The following is a 20,901-nucleotide window of genomic DNA, read 5'->3' as shown; positions in this document are numbered from 1 at the left end:
TGCTGAACCCGCGGAGCCCGCGGGAAGGGAAATTGTTTCAATCTTTATATTTTCACAAAAGTGTTTCTGTTCCGATGACGGACGCGGTTAACGCGTTGAAATGAACGGATCGACAGATCTGATTCCACTTGCTCTTTATTTCTCTCTTCCCACATTTACATCCCCCCTGGTTTCATTTCCGCGCTCACTGGGGTTTTTTACAACGCGGAATATGGGTATTAAATGGGAGCCGTTCAGCGCCGACCTGTTGTCCACCGGGTTTCTGCCCCACAGCCCCTGAGCCCCGCTCCTGACGCCGGTCCCGGGACCCGACACTTTTACACACCCGGAGCGGAACCGGAGCAGATTCTCAGCCAGTTTACAGCCCAAGGCCAGAAGAAAGGATAAAGTTTCCCCGTGAATTTATTCCCAGTGAAGGTGTGGAGATGGGACTTGGTGGCCGCGTCGTAAAATGAAACCGTCCCGGACTCGTAACTGAGATAAACTCCCACCCTCCCGGGGACGGGACGGGCGGGGAGAGGGGATGGAGGGGAGGTGAATGCAACAAACTTGTCACCCCGCCCCCGCCAGATGATCCAGACTCCAGTCTCCGGGGTCAGTGGGACCCATCCCTTCCTCTCCACAGACTCTGCGGCGACTCCCAGACTCCAGTCCTCACTCCCCGCCACCTTCACCTCCCAGTAATGTCTCCCCGATGTGAACCCCTCCGATCCCAGCACACACGCATTGTCTGTAAACCTCTTCCCGGTGTCAGGGAGACTCCTCCGGGTCCGGGTCCGTCTCACCCTCTTCCGATCCCCAGACACCTCGAGCTGCGCATGCGCTGTTTCCACATCCAGGGTGACGGAGACTGGGGGGAGAAGCAGAGAATCAGAGAGTCCCCGGGGGGGGGGGGGAGACTCGGGCAGCGCGGCCCCGGGACCGGGGGAGAGGCCGCTCGGCCTCAGGCACAGGCGGGCGGACAACTGAAACCCTGCCCGGGGTTTCACCCACGACCACATCGGGGGGACAACAGACATCTCCCCCCCCGGAGTTTTTAATCCAGGGACGGAGAGGGGAATTTCGTGAGGTGGGGGAGGGTGGACGGGGAGGACGGGTGCGGAGAGTGAGGAGGATTGGGAGATTGCGGTGGTGAAGGAGAAACGGAGGGGGGGGGTACACACATATGGAGGCAGATCGGAGCAAGAGGATATTGAGGTTAGCGGTAATTTGAGGTTGTTAAAGAGGAGGTAGAGGTGCGTGGTGGGGTCGTCATGATCACAGTGAAAGGGGGCAGACACGAGGGGCCAGATGACCTGCCCCTGTTTCTATGAGTGGAGGGTGAGGGAGAGGGAGGGGTGGCTTGGACCATGGAAGGAAGCAGAGGTTGAATGATCGGGTGTTGGACAGAATGGGTGGAGACTTGTGGTTGTGGGGTCGTTGAAAGAGAGCGGATTCACGGGTGGATTTGATGGGTGTGTACAACTAACACACTGATCTCATTGTGAACCAATATATGAACTTCACTGAGGGACTTGACAATGTTCCGCATGTAAGGCTGGTCCAGAAAGCGAAGGCAGGTGGGACCCAAGACGAATTGGTAAAATGGACCCATAATTGGCTTGGTGGTTGGAGGTGGAAGGTAGCGGTAGAAGGATGATTCTTCTGCCTGGAGGTCTGTTACTGGTGGTGTGTATCACAGATCGATGCTGCAACCTTTGCTGTTTATTTCATATTTTCGTGGCTTGGATGTGAATGTAGGAGGTGTGTATAGTACGTTTGTGGAGACTGGGAAATGTTATGGGTTGCGAGGAAGTCTGTCAAAGTTTGCAACATGATCTCGGCTGGATCATCAAAACATTTTCATGCGTGGATATCAATTCTGGAGAACGCAGTTTTCTTCAGACAAAGAGGTGTTAAGAGGTATCAGTTTTACCTCGCTTGATGATATCAGATGTTTCTCTCAATGCCATGTTGTAGAAAAAGGTGCGATCAAACGTTTCAATCGGCAACGCGTCATCTACCACCAACATTGGTTTGGCTTCATCACTAAACCTGCAAATATTTAATAGCTGGTTATAAACTGAGCATTTGAGCTGTTTTTTTAAAACGTACATTGTTTCAGTCAAAAGCATGTCCTACCTCGTCTTGCGACCAGCTACCTCCTGAAATAAATAAAAGACAAATGTCAATAAACTGAGATGGATCGTTATGATCCCGACAGCGGGTATGTGGCCGAATTGCTACAAAAATCCCAAATGCAGTAAAGAGAACGTGGAATTCACAGGATGGCCTGAAGACAATATTGCAGATAAATTTAAGTTGAAGTGGGATGAATACATGAGGATTCCTGGAATTTGGGGCATTGTTGTCGGATGTGGTGAGTAGTTGGAACAGACGGAACATTGACCCAGTTCTGAACTACTGGTAAATGCGGCGTTTATTTCAGAAGTTTAACCCACCATTTTTCGGAATGTACACTTTCACTTCGCCAAACTGTAGTGTAACCCCCTCACCTTCAGAAATATCACGCTGTCCTTGTGATCTATCTGTTCCTGTAACTTTGAGAGCTCCTCCTGAATGGACTTTAAATTCTCTTGAATCTCTTGAAGATTTTTCTCCATTGTTTTTACAATCTTCTTCTCTTCCTCCTGAATCTCTCCCAGTAAGCACTGCTCTTTCTCAGTGAGAATCTGGTGCAGTTCAGCAAACTGGGATGTGATCTGTGACTGAAGGTTGTGTGACTCTTCCTGTCAGATGAAAGTTCAAAATCAATATATTGTGTTCCCTCATGACATGGAACGTGACATTTGGCTAGTCAGTGTCGAGTCCTGCAGTGCAGACCAACATGTCCATGCTGGGCTCTGTACGTATCTACACTAATTCTATTTACAATAGACAATAGACAATAGGTGCATGAGTAGGCCATTCAGCCCTTCGAGCCAGCACCGCCATTCAATGCGATCATGGCTGATCACTCTCAATCAGTACCCCGTTCCTGCCTTCTCCCCATACCCCCTCACTCCGCTATCCTTAAGAGCTCCATCCAGCTCTCTCTTGAAAGCATCCAACGAACTGGCCTCCACTGCCTTCTGAGGCAGAGAATTCCACACCTTCACCACTCTCTGACTGAAAAAGTTCTTCCTCATCTCCGTTCTAAATGGCCTACCCCTTATTATTAAACTGTGGCCCCTTGTTCTGGACTCCCCCAACATTGGGAACATGTTTCCTGCCTCTAATGTGTCCAATCCCCTAATTATCTTATATGTTTCAATAAGATCCCCCCTCAACCTTCTAAATTCCAGTGTATACAAGCCTAATTGCTCCAGCCTTTCAACATACGACAGTCCCGCCATTCCGAGAATTAACCTAGTGAACCTACGCTGCACGCCCTCAATAGCAAGATTATCCTTCCTCAAATTTGGAGACCAAAACTGCACACAGTACTCCAGGTGCGGTCTCACCAGGGCCCGGTACAACTGTAGAAGGACCTCTTTGCTCCTATACTCAACTCCTCTTGTTATGAAGGCCAACATTGCATTGGTTTTCTTCACTGCCTGCTGTACCTGCATGCTTCCTTTCAGTGACTGATGCACTAGGACACCCAGATCTCGTTGAACATCCCCTCTTCCTAACTTGACACCATTCAGATAATAATCTGCCTTTCTATTCTTACTTCCAAAGCGAATAACCTCACACTTATCTACATTAAACTGCATCTGCCATGTATCCGCCCACTCACACAACCTGTCCAAGTCACACTGCAGCCTTATTGCATCTTCCTCACAATTCACACTATCCCCCAGCTTAGTATCATCTGCAAATTTGCTAATGGTACTTTTAATCCCTTTTTACATCTATTTAATCCATTGCTTTCATTACCTTGGCAATTCAAGAGTTCGGCTTAATATGACTGAAATAGCTGGTGAAAGTAATGTACAAGCACATCATTCCCATTTCCCCAGTACAATTCCCTGCAACCTGTTCCATTTCATGTGTCCATTAACCCTCATTGGACAGATCCACGTCACCAGGACTAGCAGACAGCAGCACCACTTTTAATGACAGACTTCACAGATTCATACAGCAAGGGGTGTTAGATACCGACCAAGATGTCCTATCTGCTCGATTTCCACCAGTCTTTGCCCCAGATAGTTCTAAAACTTTTTTCTCCAGGAATTTGTTCAAAGACGTTTAAACTGTTGTTATGGTACCTGACTCAACTACCTCCTCTGGCAGCTCATTCCGTATACCCACTACCAAAGTTGCCCTTAATGTTCGTATTAAATCTGTTCCCTCTCACCTTAAACCCATGCCCTCGCACTCTCGACGCCCTACTCAGGGTAACGGACTGAGTATTCACCCGAACATTTCGTTTCATGATATTATACACGTGCAATAGATCATTATTCAGACTCCTGCGCTCCATTTGGTAAAGTCCTTGCCTGTCCAACCTCTCCCAATAGCTCGGGCCCTCGACTACTGAGCTCTACACAGGTGCCCACTTATTACACACAACAGAGGGATTAAATCTACACAAAAACCTTAAATCAATAAGACAAAGCCTCACCTGAACTCCAGAAATGTTCTCTTCCTGTCGCTGCTCCATGTCCTCGATGTCTGATTTCTTTTCTGTGAGAGATTCGAAAGATGATTCCACCTGATCCTGGGGTTGGGTTTCAGATCAGAGAATAAACATGTCAGACAATAAAGAATAGATTACACAATGATGTCATCAAAAACGATTTGCTTTTACCTTGTAGATTTCAACAGCTTCATCTACCGGCATGAAGCTGTGAGACTTGTGTTCCCGCCCAGCTGCACAAACCACACAGATCAGCTTCTTGTCTGTTTCACAAAACAGCTTCAGTTCTTCCTGATGTTCCTCGCAGTGAAGTTTACTTTCCTTCTCTGTCCGATTCAGGCTCAGTGTTCGAGCTTTCTCAGCCAGTCTAACTAAGGCCCGATTCACCCTGAGGGCGCGGTCTGTAAACTCCTCTCTACATTCCGGGCAGGAGTTTCTCCCCTCCCTGTCCCAACTCTGTGTGATACAGGAGCGGCAGAAGTTGTGCCCGCACTCCAGTGTAACCGGATCGGTGAAGAATTCCAGGCAGATGGGACAAACTAACTCCTCCGCTAAACTCTCGACCTGGTCTTTCGCAGCCATTGTAACTCCGCCACTTCCTGGTTCAAAACGCGTTCCCTTTGGCGCAGCTGCTGAACCCTTGCAGCATCGGGGCACGGCTGAGGGGAGGCGGAGCTCAGCCTCGTCAATCACAGCCCTGACCAGTAAGTGGATGCTATTTGATACAAGCTGCCTGTAAATTTCATCCCCTTAAACTAAATACATCAGTGTTTCCCATCGTGAATTGTTCATTATATTAGGCTGCACAATGATATTATATCTACAACAAACACTGTTATTTCATTTAACAGTCTCATGTGCAAACTTGAATTCAACTCAATGAGCCAATTATACTCTATTGTCACATGAACCAAGGGACAGTGAAATGCTTTGCTTTTGCTTGCAATCCGGTAAAATACAGACCTCCCCCAGGCAGTACAGAGAGAGTCGTCACGTTTCTGGGGCCGACAAAGTTGCGGGATGTTTATGGAACTGTCTATATTTCCCCGCAACGGCGAACCAGGTCCCGCCGGACGAGGCACCAGGCGCCCCCGCGCCGCCCCCCTTCCCTCTCGGCTCTGATTTTTGCACAGTGGGGGTAAATTTCAAGGGTCATGTTTTATCACACAGGGTGGTGGGTGCCTGGAACGTGCTGCTGGAGTGGTGGCATTGCATAGTCTGATCTGGGCTGAAGGGACTGATCTAGTTCTTTGTGGCCATCAACTAAACCGACAGGTTCATTATAGCTCCCATTCCCAGCTCCTCCCCCACAACCATTAGGTTCTTGGACCGACCTGCAGTGCCCGCGTTTGGCCCATATCCCTCCAAACCTGCCCTATCCATGTATCTGTACAACTACTTCGTAAACGTTGTGATAATCTCTGCCCAACTACCTCCTGCAGCAGCTCGTTCCATATACCCACCACCCATATTGTGTTACCCCTCAGGTTCCTAATAAATCTTTCCACTCTCACCTTCAACTTGTGTCCTCTGGTTCTCGATTCCTCTACTCTTGGCAAGAGACTGTACATCTTCCCGATCTGTTCCTCTCGTGGTTTTTTAGTCCTCTCTAAGGTCATCCCTCATCCTCCTGCGCACCAAGGTAGAGAGTTCCAGCCTGCTCAACCTCTCCTGATAGCTCGGGCCCTTGAGTCCTGGCAACATCCTCGTAAAACCTCTTTCCCTCTGATTATGCGCACTCATTATTGCAATAACAGGACGTTGCATTGTCGATAAACGGCCGTTCATCACAGATGGGGATGTTTAGAATTGCACAACGCTCAGGTTTATTGACTTCCCATCAGCGTCTGAAGCAATTGAAACCTGAATGGGGCAGGCACTCTACCAACACGCGCAGTGGAGGACAAGCCCATGTCAGCATCAAACACGCTGAAGTGGAAATGGCGAAGGGCATCAGGCTCCTTGGCGTAAATATCATCAACGATCTATGGCGGACCAACCACACTGCAGACACAGCCAAGACGCCACACCGACACCTGTACTTCATCAGTGGACTGAGGCAATTCGGCATGTCGCCAAACATGTGGTCAGGACAAGACAGTCTGAGCTATAGACAGAGATTGAGTAGGTTGGGACTCTATTCCTTCGAGTGCAGGAGGATGAAGGGTAACCTTATAGAGCTGTATAAGGCCATGAGAGGAATAGATTGGGTGAACAGGGTCTCTTGCCCAGAGTAGGCGATTCGAGGACCAGACGACTTAGGTTTAAGGTGAAGGGGAAAAGATTTAATAAGAACCTGAGCGGTAACTTTTTGGCACAATGAGTGGTGGATTTGTGGAACAAACTGCCAGAGGATGTGGTTGAGGCAGGGACTATCCCATCATTTAAGGAGCAGTTAGACAGGTACATGGATGTGCCAGGTTTGGAGGGATATGGACCAAAAGCTGGGACTAGTGTAGATGGAACGTGTTGGCTGCTGTCTCACTCTTTCATTCTATTACTCTGACAAACCTCCAAGATTCACCATAAAATGCGCACTGCCTGTTTGCGTCACAGCTTGGTTTGGGAAAAGAGCGCGAGAAATTTCAGAGAATTGTGGATGAGGCCCTGACCAGACTCCATCTGCACTTATTTCTGTCTCGGAGAAGCAGACAACATAATCAAATACGTCCCACCCCGGCCATTCCCTTTTCTCCCTGCTCTTGTTGGGCAGAAGGTACAGAACCTTGGGAGGGCGCACTGCCAGTCTCAGGGGCAGCCTCCTCCCCTCTGTTATCGGGCTTCTGAACGGTCTTTCCATCAGCTGGTCATTAGGTGTTGAAGGGTCTGTTCTTGTGCTGCACTGATCTGTATCTTGTTTTCTCTGTTGCGTGGTAGTTGGAGGTTATTTTTCTGACGAGAGAGAAGTTTACAGTGGACCTTACTTTACATTAGACACACAGCATGGAAACAAGCCCATCGATCACCAATTCACTCCTTTTCTAGAGAGATGCTGTCAGACCCGTTGAATTCCTGCAGCTTTTTGTGTCTGTCATCAATTCACACTTATTCTCTGTTGTCCCATTTTCCCATCTACTCCCCACACACTTGGGGCTTTTACAGAAGGCCAATAAACATACAAACCGGCATGTCCTTTGATTGTGGGAGGAAACCAGAACACCCGGAGGAAATCCACGAGGCCACAAGGAGAACGTGCAAACTTAGAACAGTCAGCAGCTGAGGTCAGGATCGAACCCGGGTCCCTGGCCTTGAGGCAGCGGCTCTTCCCGCTGCTCCACAGTACCTCAGAAATATTAAGCCTTCTCTTTCCAAATACCCCATACTGCCGCCAAGGCTTTCTGTTTTTTCTCTTGGCAGTTTATGGGCAGATTCACATTCCAATCGCCCATTGAACTGGAAAAACTAAAATAAAAACCCAGATGCTGAAAATCCAAAATGAAGATGTACAGTAAGATGCAAGAAATACTCAGAAGGTTGGTTAGCGTTTGTAGAGAAAGAAACGGAATTAATGACTCAGGTTGAACACCATTGGTCATCAGTATTTGATTTGGAATGTAAGGTCTGTTTCACCTTGCTGTTGCTGCCTGACCTGCTGAGTATTTGGGGCACTTTTTGCTTCTATTGCTCATTTTAAAGCCTCAACGTTTTAAGCCATGCATTTGGTTTGGGCTTCGGGTGGGGTAACAGGTGACAAAAGTCACTTATTAAACCAGATTCCCGCTGTTTCTGCAATTGTCAAAGTGAATTCTCAAAGTTACAGCTGGTCTGTGGTCGCACCGCGTGGCGTTGCTGCCATCTAGTGGCAGAACCAAGATGTGCAAACAGTCCTGTTCCCGATTAACAGAACACGGTTTGGTGCAGAGATACAGCACGGAAACAGGCCTTTCGGCCCCCCGAAGATAGACACAAAAAGCTGAAGTAGGTCAGCGGGTCAGGCAGCATCTCTGGTGAACAGGATTCGGAGACGTTTCAGGTCGAGACCCTTCTTCCGATTGGGAAAGTGAAACGAGATATATCGACAGTGGTACAAAGATTGTCAACAAATGAAAGATACGTGAACAAATAATGATGATAAAAGAAGCAGGCCATTGTTGGCTGTGAGCTCGGTGAAAACGAGTTACAGGCAATGAAACTCACCAGGACGACAGTGAAACTAGTACAACGACCAGGGTGGGGGAGGGACTGAATCCACGATCACCATCGATCACCCGTTCACACCAGTTCTATGTTATCCCACTTTCTCATCCACTCTCTATACACCAGGGGCTACTTCACAGGGGACAACTAACCTACAAATCCGCACGTCTTTGGGATGTGGGAGAAAAGCGGAGCAACTAGAGGAAACAGAGATTAGCTTGGCATTGTACTGTTCCACGTTCTATGTGGGCCGAAGAGACTGTTCTAGTTCTACATGGCCATCAACACCGAGAGACCCATTGTATCTCCCACTCCCAACATTCAGCTTTATTCTTCTCCCTTCCAGTAATTTCCGATTTCATTCCTCTCTCCTATTTACACCTCCCGAGTCAGACCTTTCCCGCCCTCTTCCGAACGACATCAACACCAATTCATTCACTCTGATATAACAGACTGTAGCTCTTGGAAATCCTCCTTCATACCAAACAAGGGTCCCGACCCTGAAGCGTGGTCTGTCCATTTCCATCCACAGATGCTGCCTGGCCCGCTGAGTTCCTCCAGCGCTTTGTTGATTTTTTCCCCGCACCCCCGTTATATTTCAACAGATTTCTTGTATCTACCATTTCCAATATTCACTTTGCCTTCTCTCACTGGAGGGAATTTCCGATGTCATTCCCCCCTCCTGTCTCCACTTGCCCCCCACCCCCCCATACTCGCCTTTACGCTGCTGTTGAAGTCCACACCAACCCCGCTGGTGCCGCGTTGTGACTCAGGGCGAGTTTAGGACCCGCCGCCCGCGGCTGCTGCTGAACCCGCGGAGCCCGCGGGAAGGGAGATTGTTTCAATCTTTATATTTTCACAAAAGTGTTTCTGTTCCGATGACGGACGCGGTTAACGCGTTGAAATGAACGGATCGACAGCTCTGATTTCACTTGCTCTTTATTTCTCTCTTCCCACATTTACATTCCCCCTGGTTTTATTTCCGCGCTCACTGGGGTTTTTTACAACGCGGAATATGGGTATTAAATGGGAGCCGTTCAGCGCCGACCTGTTGTCCACCGGGTTTCTGCCCCACAGCCCCTGAGCCCCGCTCCTGACGCCGGTCCCGGGACCCGACACTTTTACACACCCGGAGCGGAACCGGAGCAGATTCTCAGCCAGTTTACATCCCAAGGCCAGAAGAAAGGATAAAGTTTCCCCGTGAATTTATTCCCAGTGAAGGTGTGGAGATGGGACTTGGTGGCCGCGTCGTAAAATGAAACCGTCCCGGACTCGTAACTGAGATAAACTCCCACCCTCCCGGGGACGGGACGGGCGGGGAGAGGGGATGGAGGGGAGGTGAATGCATCAAACTTGTCACCCCACCACCGCCAGATGTTCCAGACTCCAGTCTCCGGGGTCAGTGGGACCCATCCCTTCCTCTCCACAGACTCTGCGGCGACTCCCAGACTCCAGTCCTCACTCCCCGCCACCTTCACCTCCCAGTAATGTCTCCCCGATGTGAACCCCTCCGATCCCAGCACACACGCATTGTCTGTAAACCTCTTCCCGGTGTCAGGGAGACTCCTCCGGGTCCGGGTCCGTCTCACCCTCTTCCGATCCCCAGACACCTCGAGCTGCGCATGCGCTGTTTCCACATCCAGGGTGACGGAGACTGGGGGGAGAAGCAGAGAATCAGAGAGTCCCCGGGGGTCGGGGGGAGACTCGGGCAGCGCGGCCCCGGGACCGGGGGAGAGGCCGCTCGGCCTCAGGCACAGGCGGGCGGACAACTGAAACCCTGCCCGGGGTTTCACCCACGACCACATCGGTGGGACAACAGACATCTCCCCCCCGGAGTTTTTAATCCAGGGACGGAGAGGGGAATTTCGTGAGGTGGGGGAGGGTGGACGGGGAGGACGGGTGCGGAGAGTGAGGAGGATTGGGAGATTGCGGTGGTGAAGGAGAAACGGAGGGGGGGGTACACACATATGGAGGCAGATCGGAGCAAGAGGATATTGAGGTTAGCGGTAATTTGAGGTTGTTAAAGAGGAGGTAGAGGTGCGTGGTGGGGTCGTCATGATCACAGTGAAAGGGGGCAGACACGAGGGGCCAGATGACCTGCCCCTGTTTCTATGAGTGGAGGGTGAGGGAGAGGGAGGGGTGGCTTGGACCATGGAAGGAAGCAGAGGTTGAATGATCGGGTGTTGGACAGAATGGGTGGAGACTTGTGGTTGTGGGGTCGTTGAAAGAGAGCGGATTCACGGGTGGATTTGATGGGTGTGTACAACTAACACACTGATCTCATTGTGAACCAATATATGAACTTCACTGAGGGACTTGACAATGTTCCGCGTGTAAGGGCTGGTCCAGAAAGCGAAGGCAGGTGGGATCGAAGGCGAGCTGGTGAAATGGATCCACAAGTGGCTTGGTGGTTGGAGGTAGAAGGTAGCGTTAGAAGGATAATTTTTCTCCTTGGAGGTCTGTGGCTTGTGGTGTGCAGCAGAGATCGGCGCTGCAACCTTTGCTGTTTATGTTATATGATCATAGCTTGGATGTGAATGTGGGAGGTGTGATTAGTAAGTTTGTGGAGGAAGCAAAAATTGTGGATCGTGGGGAAGGTTGTCAAAGTCTGCAGCAGGATGCAGGGTAATTATCTAAACCTTATTCGCATGCAGGGATATCAAATCACGAGAGTGCAGGTTTATATTGAGAGCAAAGAATTTTAAAGTATATCTGAGATTTAGGTTTTACTAGACCAAGTGGACCCGCTGGGCCAAACCTCTCCTGCATTGGTACAGCACCCTCTCCTCCCCCAATCTCCGTCTCCTCCCCTCCCTCCCTCACTCCCCCCACTTCTCCCTCCCTCCCCCTACCTCACTCCCTCCCCCATCCCTCCCTAGGAGATAGATTTATACTTTAAAATGTGAATAACTTAAAAAATATAACACCGATTTGATTGAAACTTCTTCCATTAGCACCAAAGGGATGACGGTGAGCAAGGTGGGCTTAAAATCGCTATCGTGGACCGTTTTGGCTGTAGTTCATGAACAAACAAACAAACAAACAAGAGGTATAGTACATAGATTTACACTGAGAGTGGGTGATATCTGGAACATGCTACAGAGGAGGTGGTGGAGTGAGATATCATCAATATATTGGAGGTACTTAAATAGGTGAGGTGCAGAAGAATGCCGATGGAATGTGGGCAAATCGATTCGTATAGCTGGGGAAAAGACGGTCATGGACACGATGGGCCGAAGGGCCAGACTCTGTAATGTACAACCACGGCTCTCAGCTACAAGAGCACTGAATGACTGAGTCTCCACAGCCACCGGTGCAGGGTCGTTCCCCAGCCTCTGCGTGCAGTAATGTCTCCTTATCTCTGTGCTACATGGTGCAGCCCACATTCTGAGAGAGTGCCCGCTCTCCAGACCCCTCTGACAGGGGAACCATCCTCCCTGCATCCAGCCCACTGAGCCCTGTAAGAACTCTGTGTTTCACTGAGATCCCCTCTAATACACCCAAACACACGAGTACATAGGCCTAGTCTACTCAATCTCACCCCACACAGCAAACACATTGTCCCAGGCACGTATTGTTAATCTTTGCTGCATTCCCCCTGTGTCAAGTCTGTCAATATATCGGTACACAGGAGGAAAGGAACAAAAGAAAACAGGAGCAGGATTAGGATCGACTCCTCAGGCTTGCCCCTCCATTCAATGTGATCATGGCTGATCTAAGCTGGCACCAATTCCTCTTCTGTGTCAGTTCCCCATCATCTTATATTTTCAATCTATCAAATATTTATTTGTAGCCAATTTGCACATATCCAACAACTCAGCTTTATACCACCACCCTGGGCACAACATGCCAGATATTCACTGCCCTCCGAGAGATGCAACTTCTACACACCACATGGGAGGCCGCTCTGGAAGGTTGGATCTCATGGAATCCGGGGTGAACTAGCGGATGGAACACAACATTACCTGAAGGCCGCAGACAGAGGATGTTGGTAGAGGGTTGTTTTTCAGACTGGAAACAGAGCCCACTGTTGTTCCTTATTTATATACACGATTGTGTGTGTATGTAGGTTGCAAGGTTAGTCAGTTTGCAGATGGAAGTAAAATTGGTGACATTGTGGAGAGTGAAGAATGTTACCTGAGAGTAAATGGGATCCCTGTGAACTGGGCCAATGGGCTCAGGAACGGCAGGTGGGATTTATTCATGTGAAGGTGAGGCGATGCACTTTGCTGAGACAAACCAGGGCAGGACATACACAGTAAACGGGGAGCTTTATAGAACGGAGAGATGTCGGGGTGCAGGTACACAGTGCCATGGAAGATGCAACGGAGACGGGCAGGGAGGTGAAGAATGTGTTTGTCGCTCATGCTTTCATAGGTCAGGATATTAAATACAGCGTTTGACACAATGAGGTTGTTTGTAAATTGGAGTGGGTGCAAAAGGGTTTACGCCAATTTCATCAGGTCTGAAGGGAGACGTTGGACAGGCAGGGACATTTGTCTTTGGAGCCCATCAGGGTGCTTTAACAGTTGTGTATAAGATCTATATAAGGTGCACAGATGAGGTGAATAGCCACAGTATTTTACCCAAGGTAGGAGAGTCTAAACCTCGAATGCATCAGTTCAAGGTGAGAGTGGAAACAGTAAAAAGGAGCAGCTTTTACAGTCAATGCGTTGTGTAAGTATGGAACGAACTGACAGAGGAAATGGTGGAGGGAGCTACAATGACGACCATTTACAGACAGTTTGGTGGATACGTGGATCAGAAAGACTTGGAAGAATATGTGTCAGACTCAGGCAAGTGGGACAAGCTCGGTTGGGCAACTTGGTTGGCATGGTCGTGTCGAGTCAAAGGGCCTGTTTCTGTGTGAGACAACTCTCTGACTTTGTGATGCTTTTCTGCAGCTATGTTTGGTGGTAGATCAAATCTTCAATTTCCCTTCAATCCAAAATACCATTAATGCTTGCATCTACACATTACTTAAAGATGTCAGAAACAAGAACAATGGAAAAGGTATAAGCTTTACCTTGCTTGATGGCACCAGATGCTTCTGCCAATACCGTGTTGTACAAAAAAGGAGTTTCAAACTTTTCAAGCAGCAAGTGACCATCTACCACCGACTGTGGGTTGGCTTCAACACCAACTCTGCAAATATTTAACAGCTGGTTATAAACTGAGCGTTAGAAATATATTGGGCTGTTGAACAAAGCAATAGACATTATACAATATGTGCAGCAGGAGGCCATTCGGCCCTTCGAGCCAGAACCTCCATTCAATGTGATCATGGCTGATCATTCTCAATCAGTACCCCTTTCCTGCCTTCTCCCCATACCCCCTGACTCCACTATCCTTAAGAGCTCTATCTAGCTCTCACTTGAATGCATCCAGAGAACTGGCCTCCACTGCCTTCTGAGGCAGAGAATTCCACAGATTTACAACTCTCTGACTGAAAAAGTTTTCCCTCACCTCCGTTCTAAATGGCCTACCCTTATTCTTAAACTGTGGCCCCTAGTTCTGGACTCCCCCAACATTGGGAACATGTTTCCTGCCTCTAACGTGTCCAACCCCTTAATAATCTTATATGTTTCAATAAGATCCCCTCTCATCCTTCTAAATTACAGTGTATAAAAGCCTAGTCGCTCTCGTCTTTCAACATATGACAGCCTCAAGCTCATCCACTTTATTTTTTATACTTCGCGCATTTAAATACAGCACTTTACCTTCGGTATTCACCTCCCCACTCACACCTGTTACAATTTGCCCTGACCTTACTCTCTTATCCCATCTAGAACTTCCCTTCCCATTTATTCAAGAGTCCTTTGCAATTTCTCATGTATTCGCTTCCCCTTTAACTCCATCTTCATATTCCCAATTTGTCAACCGCTGCCCCTCACTACTCAGTTTAAAGCCACACATGCAGCACTAGCAAACCTGCCTGCCAGAATGTTGGTCCCCCTGCTGTTAAGGTGCAATGTTACAATGTTACAATGAGGTGCAATGTTACAATGTTACAATGAGGTGCAATGTTACAATGTTACAATGAGGTGCAATGTTACAATGTTACAATGAGGTGCAATGTTACAATAAGGTGCAATGTTACAATAAGGTGCAATGTTACAAAACCTTACAATGTTTCCGTCAAGAGCATGTCCTACCTTCGCTTGCGACCAGCTTCCTCCTGAAAGAAATAAAACACAAATCTCAATTGACTGAGATGGACCGTCCTATTCCCGACAGCGGGAATTTGTCCACATTTCCACAGCCCTCTGATAATTCCCATTTCCCAACTCTTATCACCGCTGTCATGCAGAAAGAAAGCGGACATTACAGTCGAGACGTAGAACGAAGGGGGAAAGCATAAGGAATGTTCATGAGAATGACGCCATAACTGAGAGGATGGAACTCAATGCAAAGACTGGGCAGGTTGTTGGAGTTTATCTGGGGAAGATGTCAGGAATGATGAGATAAGATTTAAGTTTATCGGTGGATTTAAATGGGTGAGGATGAAATAATATCTCTAATCGATGGGAGAGCAAAAATCAAAGCTGAAATGTAACGTGGTCTTCAATAAATACTGAAAGGAATGCAGTCATGAGAACATGGACCTCACTTGCATTGGAGGGACTGAAGCCAACAGCAGAGATAATTTAAGGGCAAGTGGGATAAACACTTGAGCACTCCTGGAATTCGGGGTATTGTTACCGGGTGTGGTGAGTAGATGGGAAGGATGTTGAATGGAGCTGAAATCTTGACTGGATAGGATGGGCCGAATGGCCTGTCTATGATGTAGAATGGGAAGTCATTCTATGGTGAACAAAGGTGGGTAAAACAAACCGAGCAAATTCCCCCAAGGTGACCGCCCACTGCTGATGGGAACCGGATGTAGATGATCAATCTGCTGTGTGCGCCACGTTCTAGATTTCAATGCTAATCCCCACCATGTGGTCATGGCTGATCTAGCCCAGGGCTGAACTCCTCCGCTTTGTCCCATCCCCTTTGATTTCAATTCCACATATTTTCAAAAATGTATCTTTCTCTGGTATAAATACGTCCAACAGGTTAAACCTCTCAGAGTCTCCTGGTTGGAGAGTCCCAGAGATTTACTGCCCTCTGTCCATTCGTGGTCCTTGAGATCAGATATAGGATCACCCGGGTTGTTCTGAACTCCACAGAATACAAACACCTCTCTACATTCCGGCCAGGCAGTCCTGAGATCCCATAGATTATGCGGGAGGCCAATTAGTTTGGGAACAACTACAACTGGAACAGATGAAACATTAACCCAGTTCTGAATTACTGGTAAAGGCAGCATTTATTTCAGAAACATCCCCCACCATTTTGTGACTGTGCACTTTCACTTCGCCAGACTGTAGTGTCACCCCTCACCTTCAGAAACACCACATTGTCCTTTTGATCCATCTGCTGCTGCAACTTAAAGAGTTCCTCCTGAATGAATTTTAAATTCTCTTCAATTTCTCGATGATTTTTCTCCATTGCATTTAGAATCTTCTTCTCTTCCTCCCGGATATCTGCCAGTCCTCGCTGCTCTTTCTCAGTGAGAATCTGGTGCAGTTCAGCAAACTGGGATTTGATCTTAGACTGAAGGTTGTGTGACTGTTCCTGTGAAATGAAAGGTGAAGATCAATATTTCATCAAGATCACAAAGTGTGAAGTCATGCATTTTGGTGGTAGGAATAAAGGCATAGATCAATAGTAAGGAAAGCAAACTCTGTGCCAGCATTTATTTCAAGAGGCCTTGTGTACAAAAGCAGGGATGTGATGTTGAGGCTCCATAAGGCGCTGGTAAGGCCGCATAGGTAATATTGTGAGCAATTTTAGGCACCATATCTGTGGAAAGATGTGCTGGCTCTGGAGAGGGTCCAGAGGAGGTTTACAAGAATGATCCCAGGAATGAGTGGGTTAACCTATGAGGAGCGTTTGTTAGCACTGGGCCAGTACTCGCTGGGGTTTCAGAGAATGAGGGGGACCTAATTCAACGAGATCTGGGTGTCCTGGTGCATCAGTCAATGAAAGGAAGCATGCAGGTACAGCAGGCAGTGAAGAAAGCCAATGGAATGTTGGCCTTCGTAACAAGAGGAGTTGAGTTTAGGAGCAAAGAGGTCCTTCTACAGTTGTACCGGGCCCTGGTGTACTGTGTGCAGTTTTGGTCTCCAAATTTGAGGAAGGATATTCTTGCTATGGAGGGCGTGCAGCGTAGGTTCACTAGGTTAACTCCCGGAATGGCGGGACTGTCGTATTTTGAAAGGCTGGAGCGATTGGGCTTGTATACACTGGAATTTAGAAGGATGAGGGGGGATCTTATTGAAACATATAAGATAATTAGGGGATTGGACACATTAGAGGCAGGAAACATGTTCCCAATGTTGGGGGAGTCCAGAACAAGGGGCCACAGTTTAAGAATAAGGGGTAGGCCATTTAGAACGGAGATGAGGAAGAACCTTTTCAGTCAGAGAGTGGTGAAGGTGTGGAATTCTCTGCCTCAGAAGGCAGTGGAGGCCAGTTCGTTGGATGCTTTCAAGAGAGAGCTGGATAGAGCTCTTAAGGATAGCGGAGTGAGGGGGTATGGGGAGAAGGCAGGAACGGGGTACTGATTGAGAGTGATCAGCCATGATCGCATTGAATGGCGGTGCTGGCTCGAAAGGCTGAATGGCCTACTCCTGCACCTATTGTCTATTGTCTATTGTCTAATTAAAACATACAGAATAGTGAAAGGCTTGGATAGAGGGGTTGTGGAGAGGATGTTTCCACTAGTGGGAGAATCCAGGACTCAAAGTCATAGCCTCAGAATTAAAGGACGCTAATTTAGGAAGTTGAAGAGAAATTTCTTTGGTCAGAGGGTGGTGAATCTGTGGATTTTTTTTGCCACAGAAGGCTATGGATATTTTTTATGGCAAAGATAGATTCTTGATTAGTACAGGTTTCAGAGATTATGGTGAGAAGGCAGGAGAATGGGGTAAGGAGGGAGAGATAGGTCAGCCATTATTGAATGGCGGCGTAGATGCGATGGGCGAAATGGCCTCATTCTACTCCTATTCCTTATGACTTTAATTCCCTGCTGCCTATTCCTTTTCACGTACCCATTAATTCTCATTCATCCGCCCACCACCCACCTCCGCAGGAATAATTTACAGTCACCGATTGACCTTTGAACCAGCATGTATTGGGCACCAAAGATACTAGAGGAGCAAGATAGACCACCCGACACGTAAAACCGTAATTGGTCATGGGTAAATTTCAGCGCCATTTTAGTAAACAGATTCTGTGTGCCAGACTGGGCTGTGTTCACAACTCTCTGCGATTTGTTCGTATATAAAATGTTTGCTAACAATTATTTTTGTTCTTCTTCTTGGATAAGTTGTTGGTTGACCCCTATGACTATTTCTTGACGAGTTGCTGCTTCATGATCTTTAAAATTTGGATGTTACTGATTGAATATCTGCACTAGAGATCCACTCTATCTGTATCAGGCCAATTGATCATATTTGCTTTCTCTGTTAATTTTATTTTCACCTCCACGAGCCGTATCTCTTTTTGCTTTATTTTAGAAAGTCATGGAAGCAGAGATTTGGCATTTGCCAACAATAGAACTCGACTGTATCCACAATATAATCGAAAAGACATTTAACTTTATAATTAGAGCCAAGAAAATTTGAATTGGTGAATTGATTAGTTAAAAATCCTTGACAGCCACTAAAATGACCAATGCTGCCTGATGTGGTACAGAGCACGAATCCAATTCAAATAGACACAGTGGTGGAGTAAATCACCGGGTCAGGCAGCATCTCTGGAGAAAAAGGATGGGTGATGTTTCATGTTGGGACCCTTCTTCAGACAAAGGAGGGAAGGTGAAGTGCTGGTATAAATCAGGACATGATCATTTCATTGGTTAGCTGATATGCAAAACAGTGCAACCCTGTATATCTTGCACATAAAATGATGTAAAACTTACCATGAATGACAGAAATAAAAGGTGTTATCCTTGTTTTATGAAATTCATTTTTGAATGATGTAAAATTGAAGGGGGTGCAATATACTGCTAACCCACAAATGTATCGTTATGAGATACTCACATTTAAAAAATCCATTAATCACAACAAAACCTAGAAGGTGCCTATGTTATTTGACCAACTTATCGGTTAAATTTAAATATGATTTTTTTACAGGTTGTAGGATTGTGGGTAAGTATCGTGTCAATGCCTGTAACTCATTTTTCACAAAACTGAGGGTTAGCACTATATTGCACCGACCCCCTCAATTATATGTTAAATTCAAAACTAAACTATGGTGGTAATGTACATTATTCATGTCTAAAGCTAGCACTTCTGTATAAGTGTAGGTATGTATGCATTACATTTTATTACACTCATGTAGAATGAAAATAATGGAAAAATGGAGATAAGACTTTTCTTTGCCTTCCATCACAGCGAGGGTGTGCCTGGAGCAATCACTGTGATGGCTGTTTGTGTTAAAATTGTAATTGTGTGTCTTGTGTTCTTTATTGTCTACTGCCGGACCCTGACGTGAGAGGACGCTGGCGCTATTTGTTCGCCGCTTCTCCGTCAGGACAATTCGTTTGTTTGTTTTTATGTCTTGACTGTTTTTGTAAAGCGTCTTTGAGCATTTGGAAAAGCGCGATAAAAAATAAATGTTTATTATTATTATTATAAATATCTTAATATGTGTTCATAATTATTTTATTCATAATATTAGGATTTCTGGAAATAAGTTTGATGTCACTGATTGCGAATGTGTACGGGAAGGCCCTAATGAAATGTATGTTAAATTTGTGCTGAGTGTGTGTTTGAGCAATACAGGGGAAACTGCACAAAAGAGGGGACTGGGGAGGAAGGATGGGAGGGACATGGGCAGAAACAGTAAGAAAATAAAACCAGAGAAATTTAGCAGGGGGAAAACATTTTAAAATAAAAATAACAATAAAATGTGGGTTGATAGATGAGATATTTTCTGCACTTTGATGGGATCATCACACATACTGTTCCCCCACAACACTGATTACACAGCGAGAGGTGGGTTTTCCTTACTAAAATGATGTTACGTACTAAACTTCAGTGGACGCAATTTCGACGGAGAGGTTCATTTTGCTCCTCTAGTATCTTTGTTGGGGACGTGGAAGAAATCCGCCGCGGTCACAGGGAGAAGGCGTGAACCACACGGTCAGCCCCCGAGGTCAGGATCGAACCCGCTCACCAGAACTAGGAGACAGCAGCACGACTTGTGTCACTGCGCTGCCCTGTTATTATACGCGTCACAGGGATCAAACCTGCACAAGATCAGGAAATCGAAACTTAAAAGCCTCACCAGAACTCCAGAAATCTTCTCTTTCTGTTGCTGCTCCATTTGCTGGATCTCTGATCTATATTTTGTGAGAGACTGGATGGAAGATTTCACCTGATCCTGCAAATGTGTTTGGGAATCAGAAAATTAAATGGTTGAACAGTAAAAATGGAATTAAACAATGATGGGTTTAAAATCGGTTTGCTTTTACCTTGTGGTTTTCAACAGCTTCTTTAACCGGCATGAAGCTGTGAGACTTGTGTTCCCGCCCAGCTGCACAAATCACACAGATCAGCTTCTTATCAGTTTCACAAAACAGCTTCAGTTCTTCCTGATGTTCCTCGCAGTGAGGTTTACTTTCCTCCTCTGTCTGATTCAGGCTCAGTGTTCGAGTTTTCTCAGTCAGTCTCGCCAAGGCCCGATTCACCCTGAGGGTGCGGTCTGTAAACTCCTCTCTACATTCCGGGCAGGAGTTTCTCTCCTCCCTGTCCCAACTCTGTGTGATACAGGAGCGGCAGAAGTTGTGCCCACAGTCCAGTGTAACCGGATCGGTGAAGAAATCCAGGCAGATGGGACAAACTACCTCCTCCGTTAAACTCTCGACCAGGTCTTTCGAAGCCATTTTTACTCCGCCACTTCCTGGTTCAAATTCTTTGGCGCAGCTGCTGAACCCTTGCAGTATCGGGGTACGGCTGAGGGGAGGCGGAGCTCAGCCCCGTCAATCACAGCCCTGACCAGTAAGTGGATGCTATTTGATACAAGCTGCCTGTAAATTTCATTCCCTTAAACTAAATACATCAGTGTTTCCCATCGTGAATTGTTCATTATATTAGGCTGCACAATGATATTATATCCACGGCAAACACTGTTATTTCATTTAACAG

General features: G+C 47.1%; 3 protein-coding genes across 3 annotated transcripts; all 3 read right to left on the bottom strand.

Moving 5' to 3' along the window:
* Positions 1-140: 140 nt before the first annotated feature.
* Positions 141-2,119, bottom strand: LOC144591749 (E3 ubiquitin-protein ligase TRIM39-like). Its single transcript, XM_078395777.1, has 2 exons — positions 1,916-2,119; positions 141-850 (listed from the first exon to the last, which is right to left on the bottom strand). The coding sequence occupies exons 1-2, from the start codon at positions 2,112-2,114 to the stop codon at positions 318-320; spliced, it is 732 nt and encodes a 243-aa protein (XP_078251903.1). The 5' UTR covers positions 2,115-2,119; the 3' UTR covers positions 141-317.
* Positions 2,118-6,635, bottom strand: LOC144591748 (nuclear factor 7, ovary-like). Its single transcript, XM_078395776.1, has 5 exons — positions 6,599-6,635; positions 4,736-5,133; positions 4,550-4,645; positions 2,496-2,729; positions 2,118-2,144 (listed from the first exon to the last, which is right to left on the bottom strand). Exons 1-5 carry the CDS (start codon positions 6,633-6,635, stop codon positions 2,118-2,120), a joined length of 792 nt encoding a protein of 263 aa, XP_078251902.1.
* Positions 6,636-9,642: 3,007 nt separating this feature from the next.
* LOC144591750 (zinc-binding protein A33-like) lies at positions 9,643-20,639 on the bottom strand. Its single transcript, XM_078395778.1, has 6 exons — positions 20,229-20,639; positions 20,042-20,137; positions 16,088-16,321; positions 14,857-14,879; positions 13,728-13,846; positions 9,643-10,355 (listed from the first exon to the last, which is right to left on the bottom strand). The coding sequence occupies exons 1-6, from the start codon at positions 20,637-20,639 to the stop codon at positions 9,823-9,825; spliced, it is 1,416 nt and encodes a 471-aa protein (XP_078251904.1). The 3' UTR covers positions 9,643-9,822.
* Between the last annotated feature and the right edge of the window lie 262 nt (positions 20,640-20,901).

Source organism: Rhinoraja longicauda, unplaced genomic scaffold (genome assembly GCF_053455715.1).
Source record: "Rhinoraja longicauda isolate Sanriku21f unplaced genomic scaffold, sRhiLon1.1 Scf001717, whole genome shotgun sequence".
Lineage (NCBI taxonomy): Eukaryota > Metazoa > Chordata > Chondrichthyes > Rajiformes > Arhynchobatidae > Rhinoraja > Rhinoraja longicauda.
Note: the sequence above shows the minus strand (reverse complement) of the source record. Positions and strands in the feature narration are given on the sequence as shown.

What these genes read in the sequence shown, in the direction of transcription:
- LOC144591749 (XM_078395777.1), bottom strand. Translation starts at nt 2,114, where the DNA reads ATGCTTTTGACTGAAACAATGTACGTTTTAAAAAAACAGCTCAAATGC. An exon ending in ATCTGATATCATCAAGCGAG is followed by an intron (nt 851 to 1,915) that starts GTAAAACTGATA and finishes TTCTCCCCCCAG; the next exon opens with TCTCCGTCACCCTGGATGTG.
- LOC144591748 (XM_078395776.1), bottom strand. Translation starts at nt 6,635, where the DNA reads ATGCCGAATTGCCTCAGTCCACTGATGAAGTACAGGT. An exon ending in AAGCTGTTGAAATCTACAAG is followed by an intron (nt 4,646 to 4,735) that starts GTAAAAGCAAAT and finishes ACCCAACCCCAG; the next exon opens with GATCAGGTGGAATCATCTTT. An exon ending in AGAACATTTCTGGAGTTCAG is followed by an intron (nt 2,730 to 4,549) that starts GTGAGGCTTTGT and finishes TTCATCTGACAG; the next exon opens with GAAGAGTCACACAACCTTCA.
- LOC144591750 (XM_078395778.1), bottom strand. Translation starts at nt 20,639, where the DNA reads ATGGCTTCGAAAGACCTGGTCGAGAGTTTAACGGAGGAGGTAGTTTGT. An exon ending in AAGCTGTTGAAAACCACAAG is followed by an intron (nt 20,138 to 20,228) that starts GTAAAAGCAAAC and finishes ACACATTTGCAG; the next exon opens with GATCAGGTGAAATCTTCCAT. An exon ending in ATCTGGTGCCATCAAGCAAG is followed by an intron (nt 10,356 to 13,727) that starts GTAAAGCTTATA and finishes TTCTCCCCCCAG; the next exon opens with TCTCCGTCACCCTGGATGTG.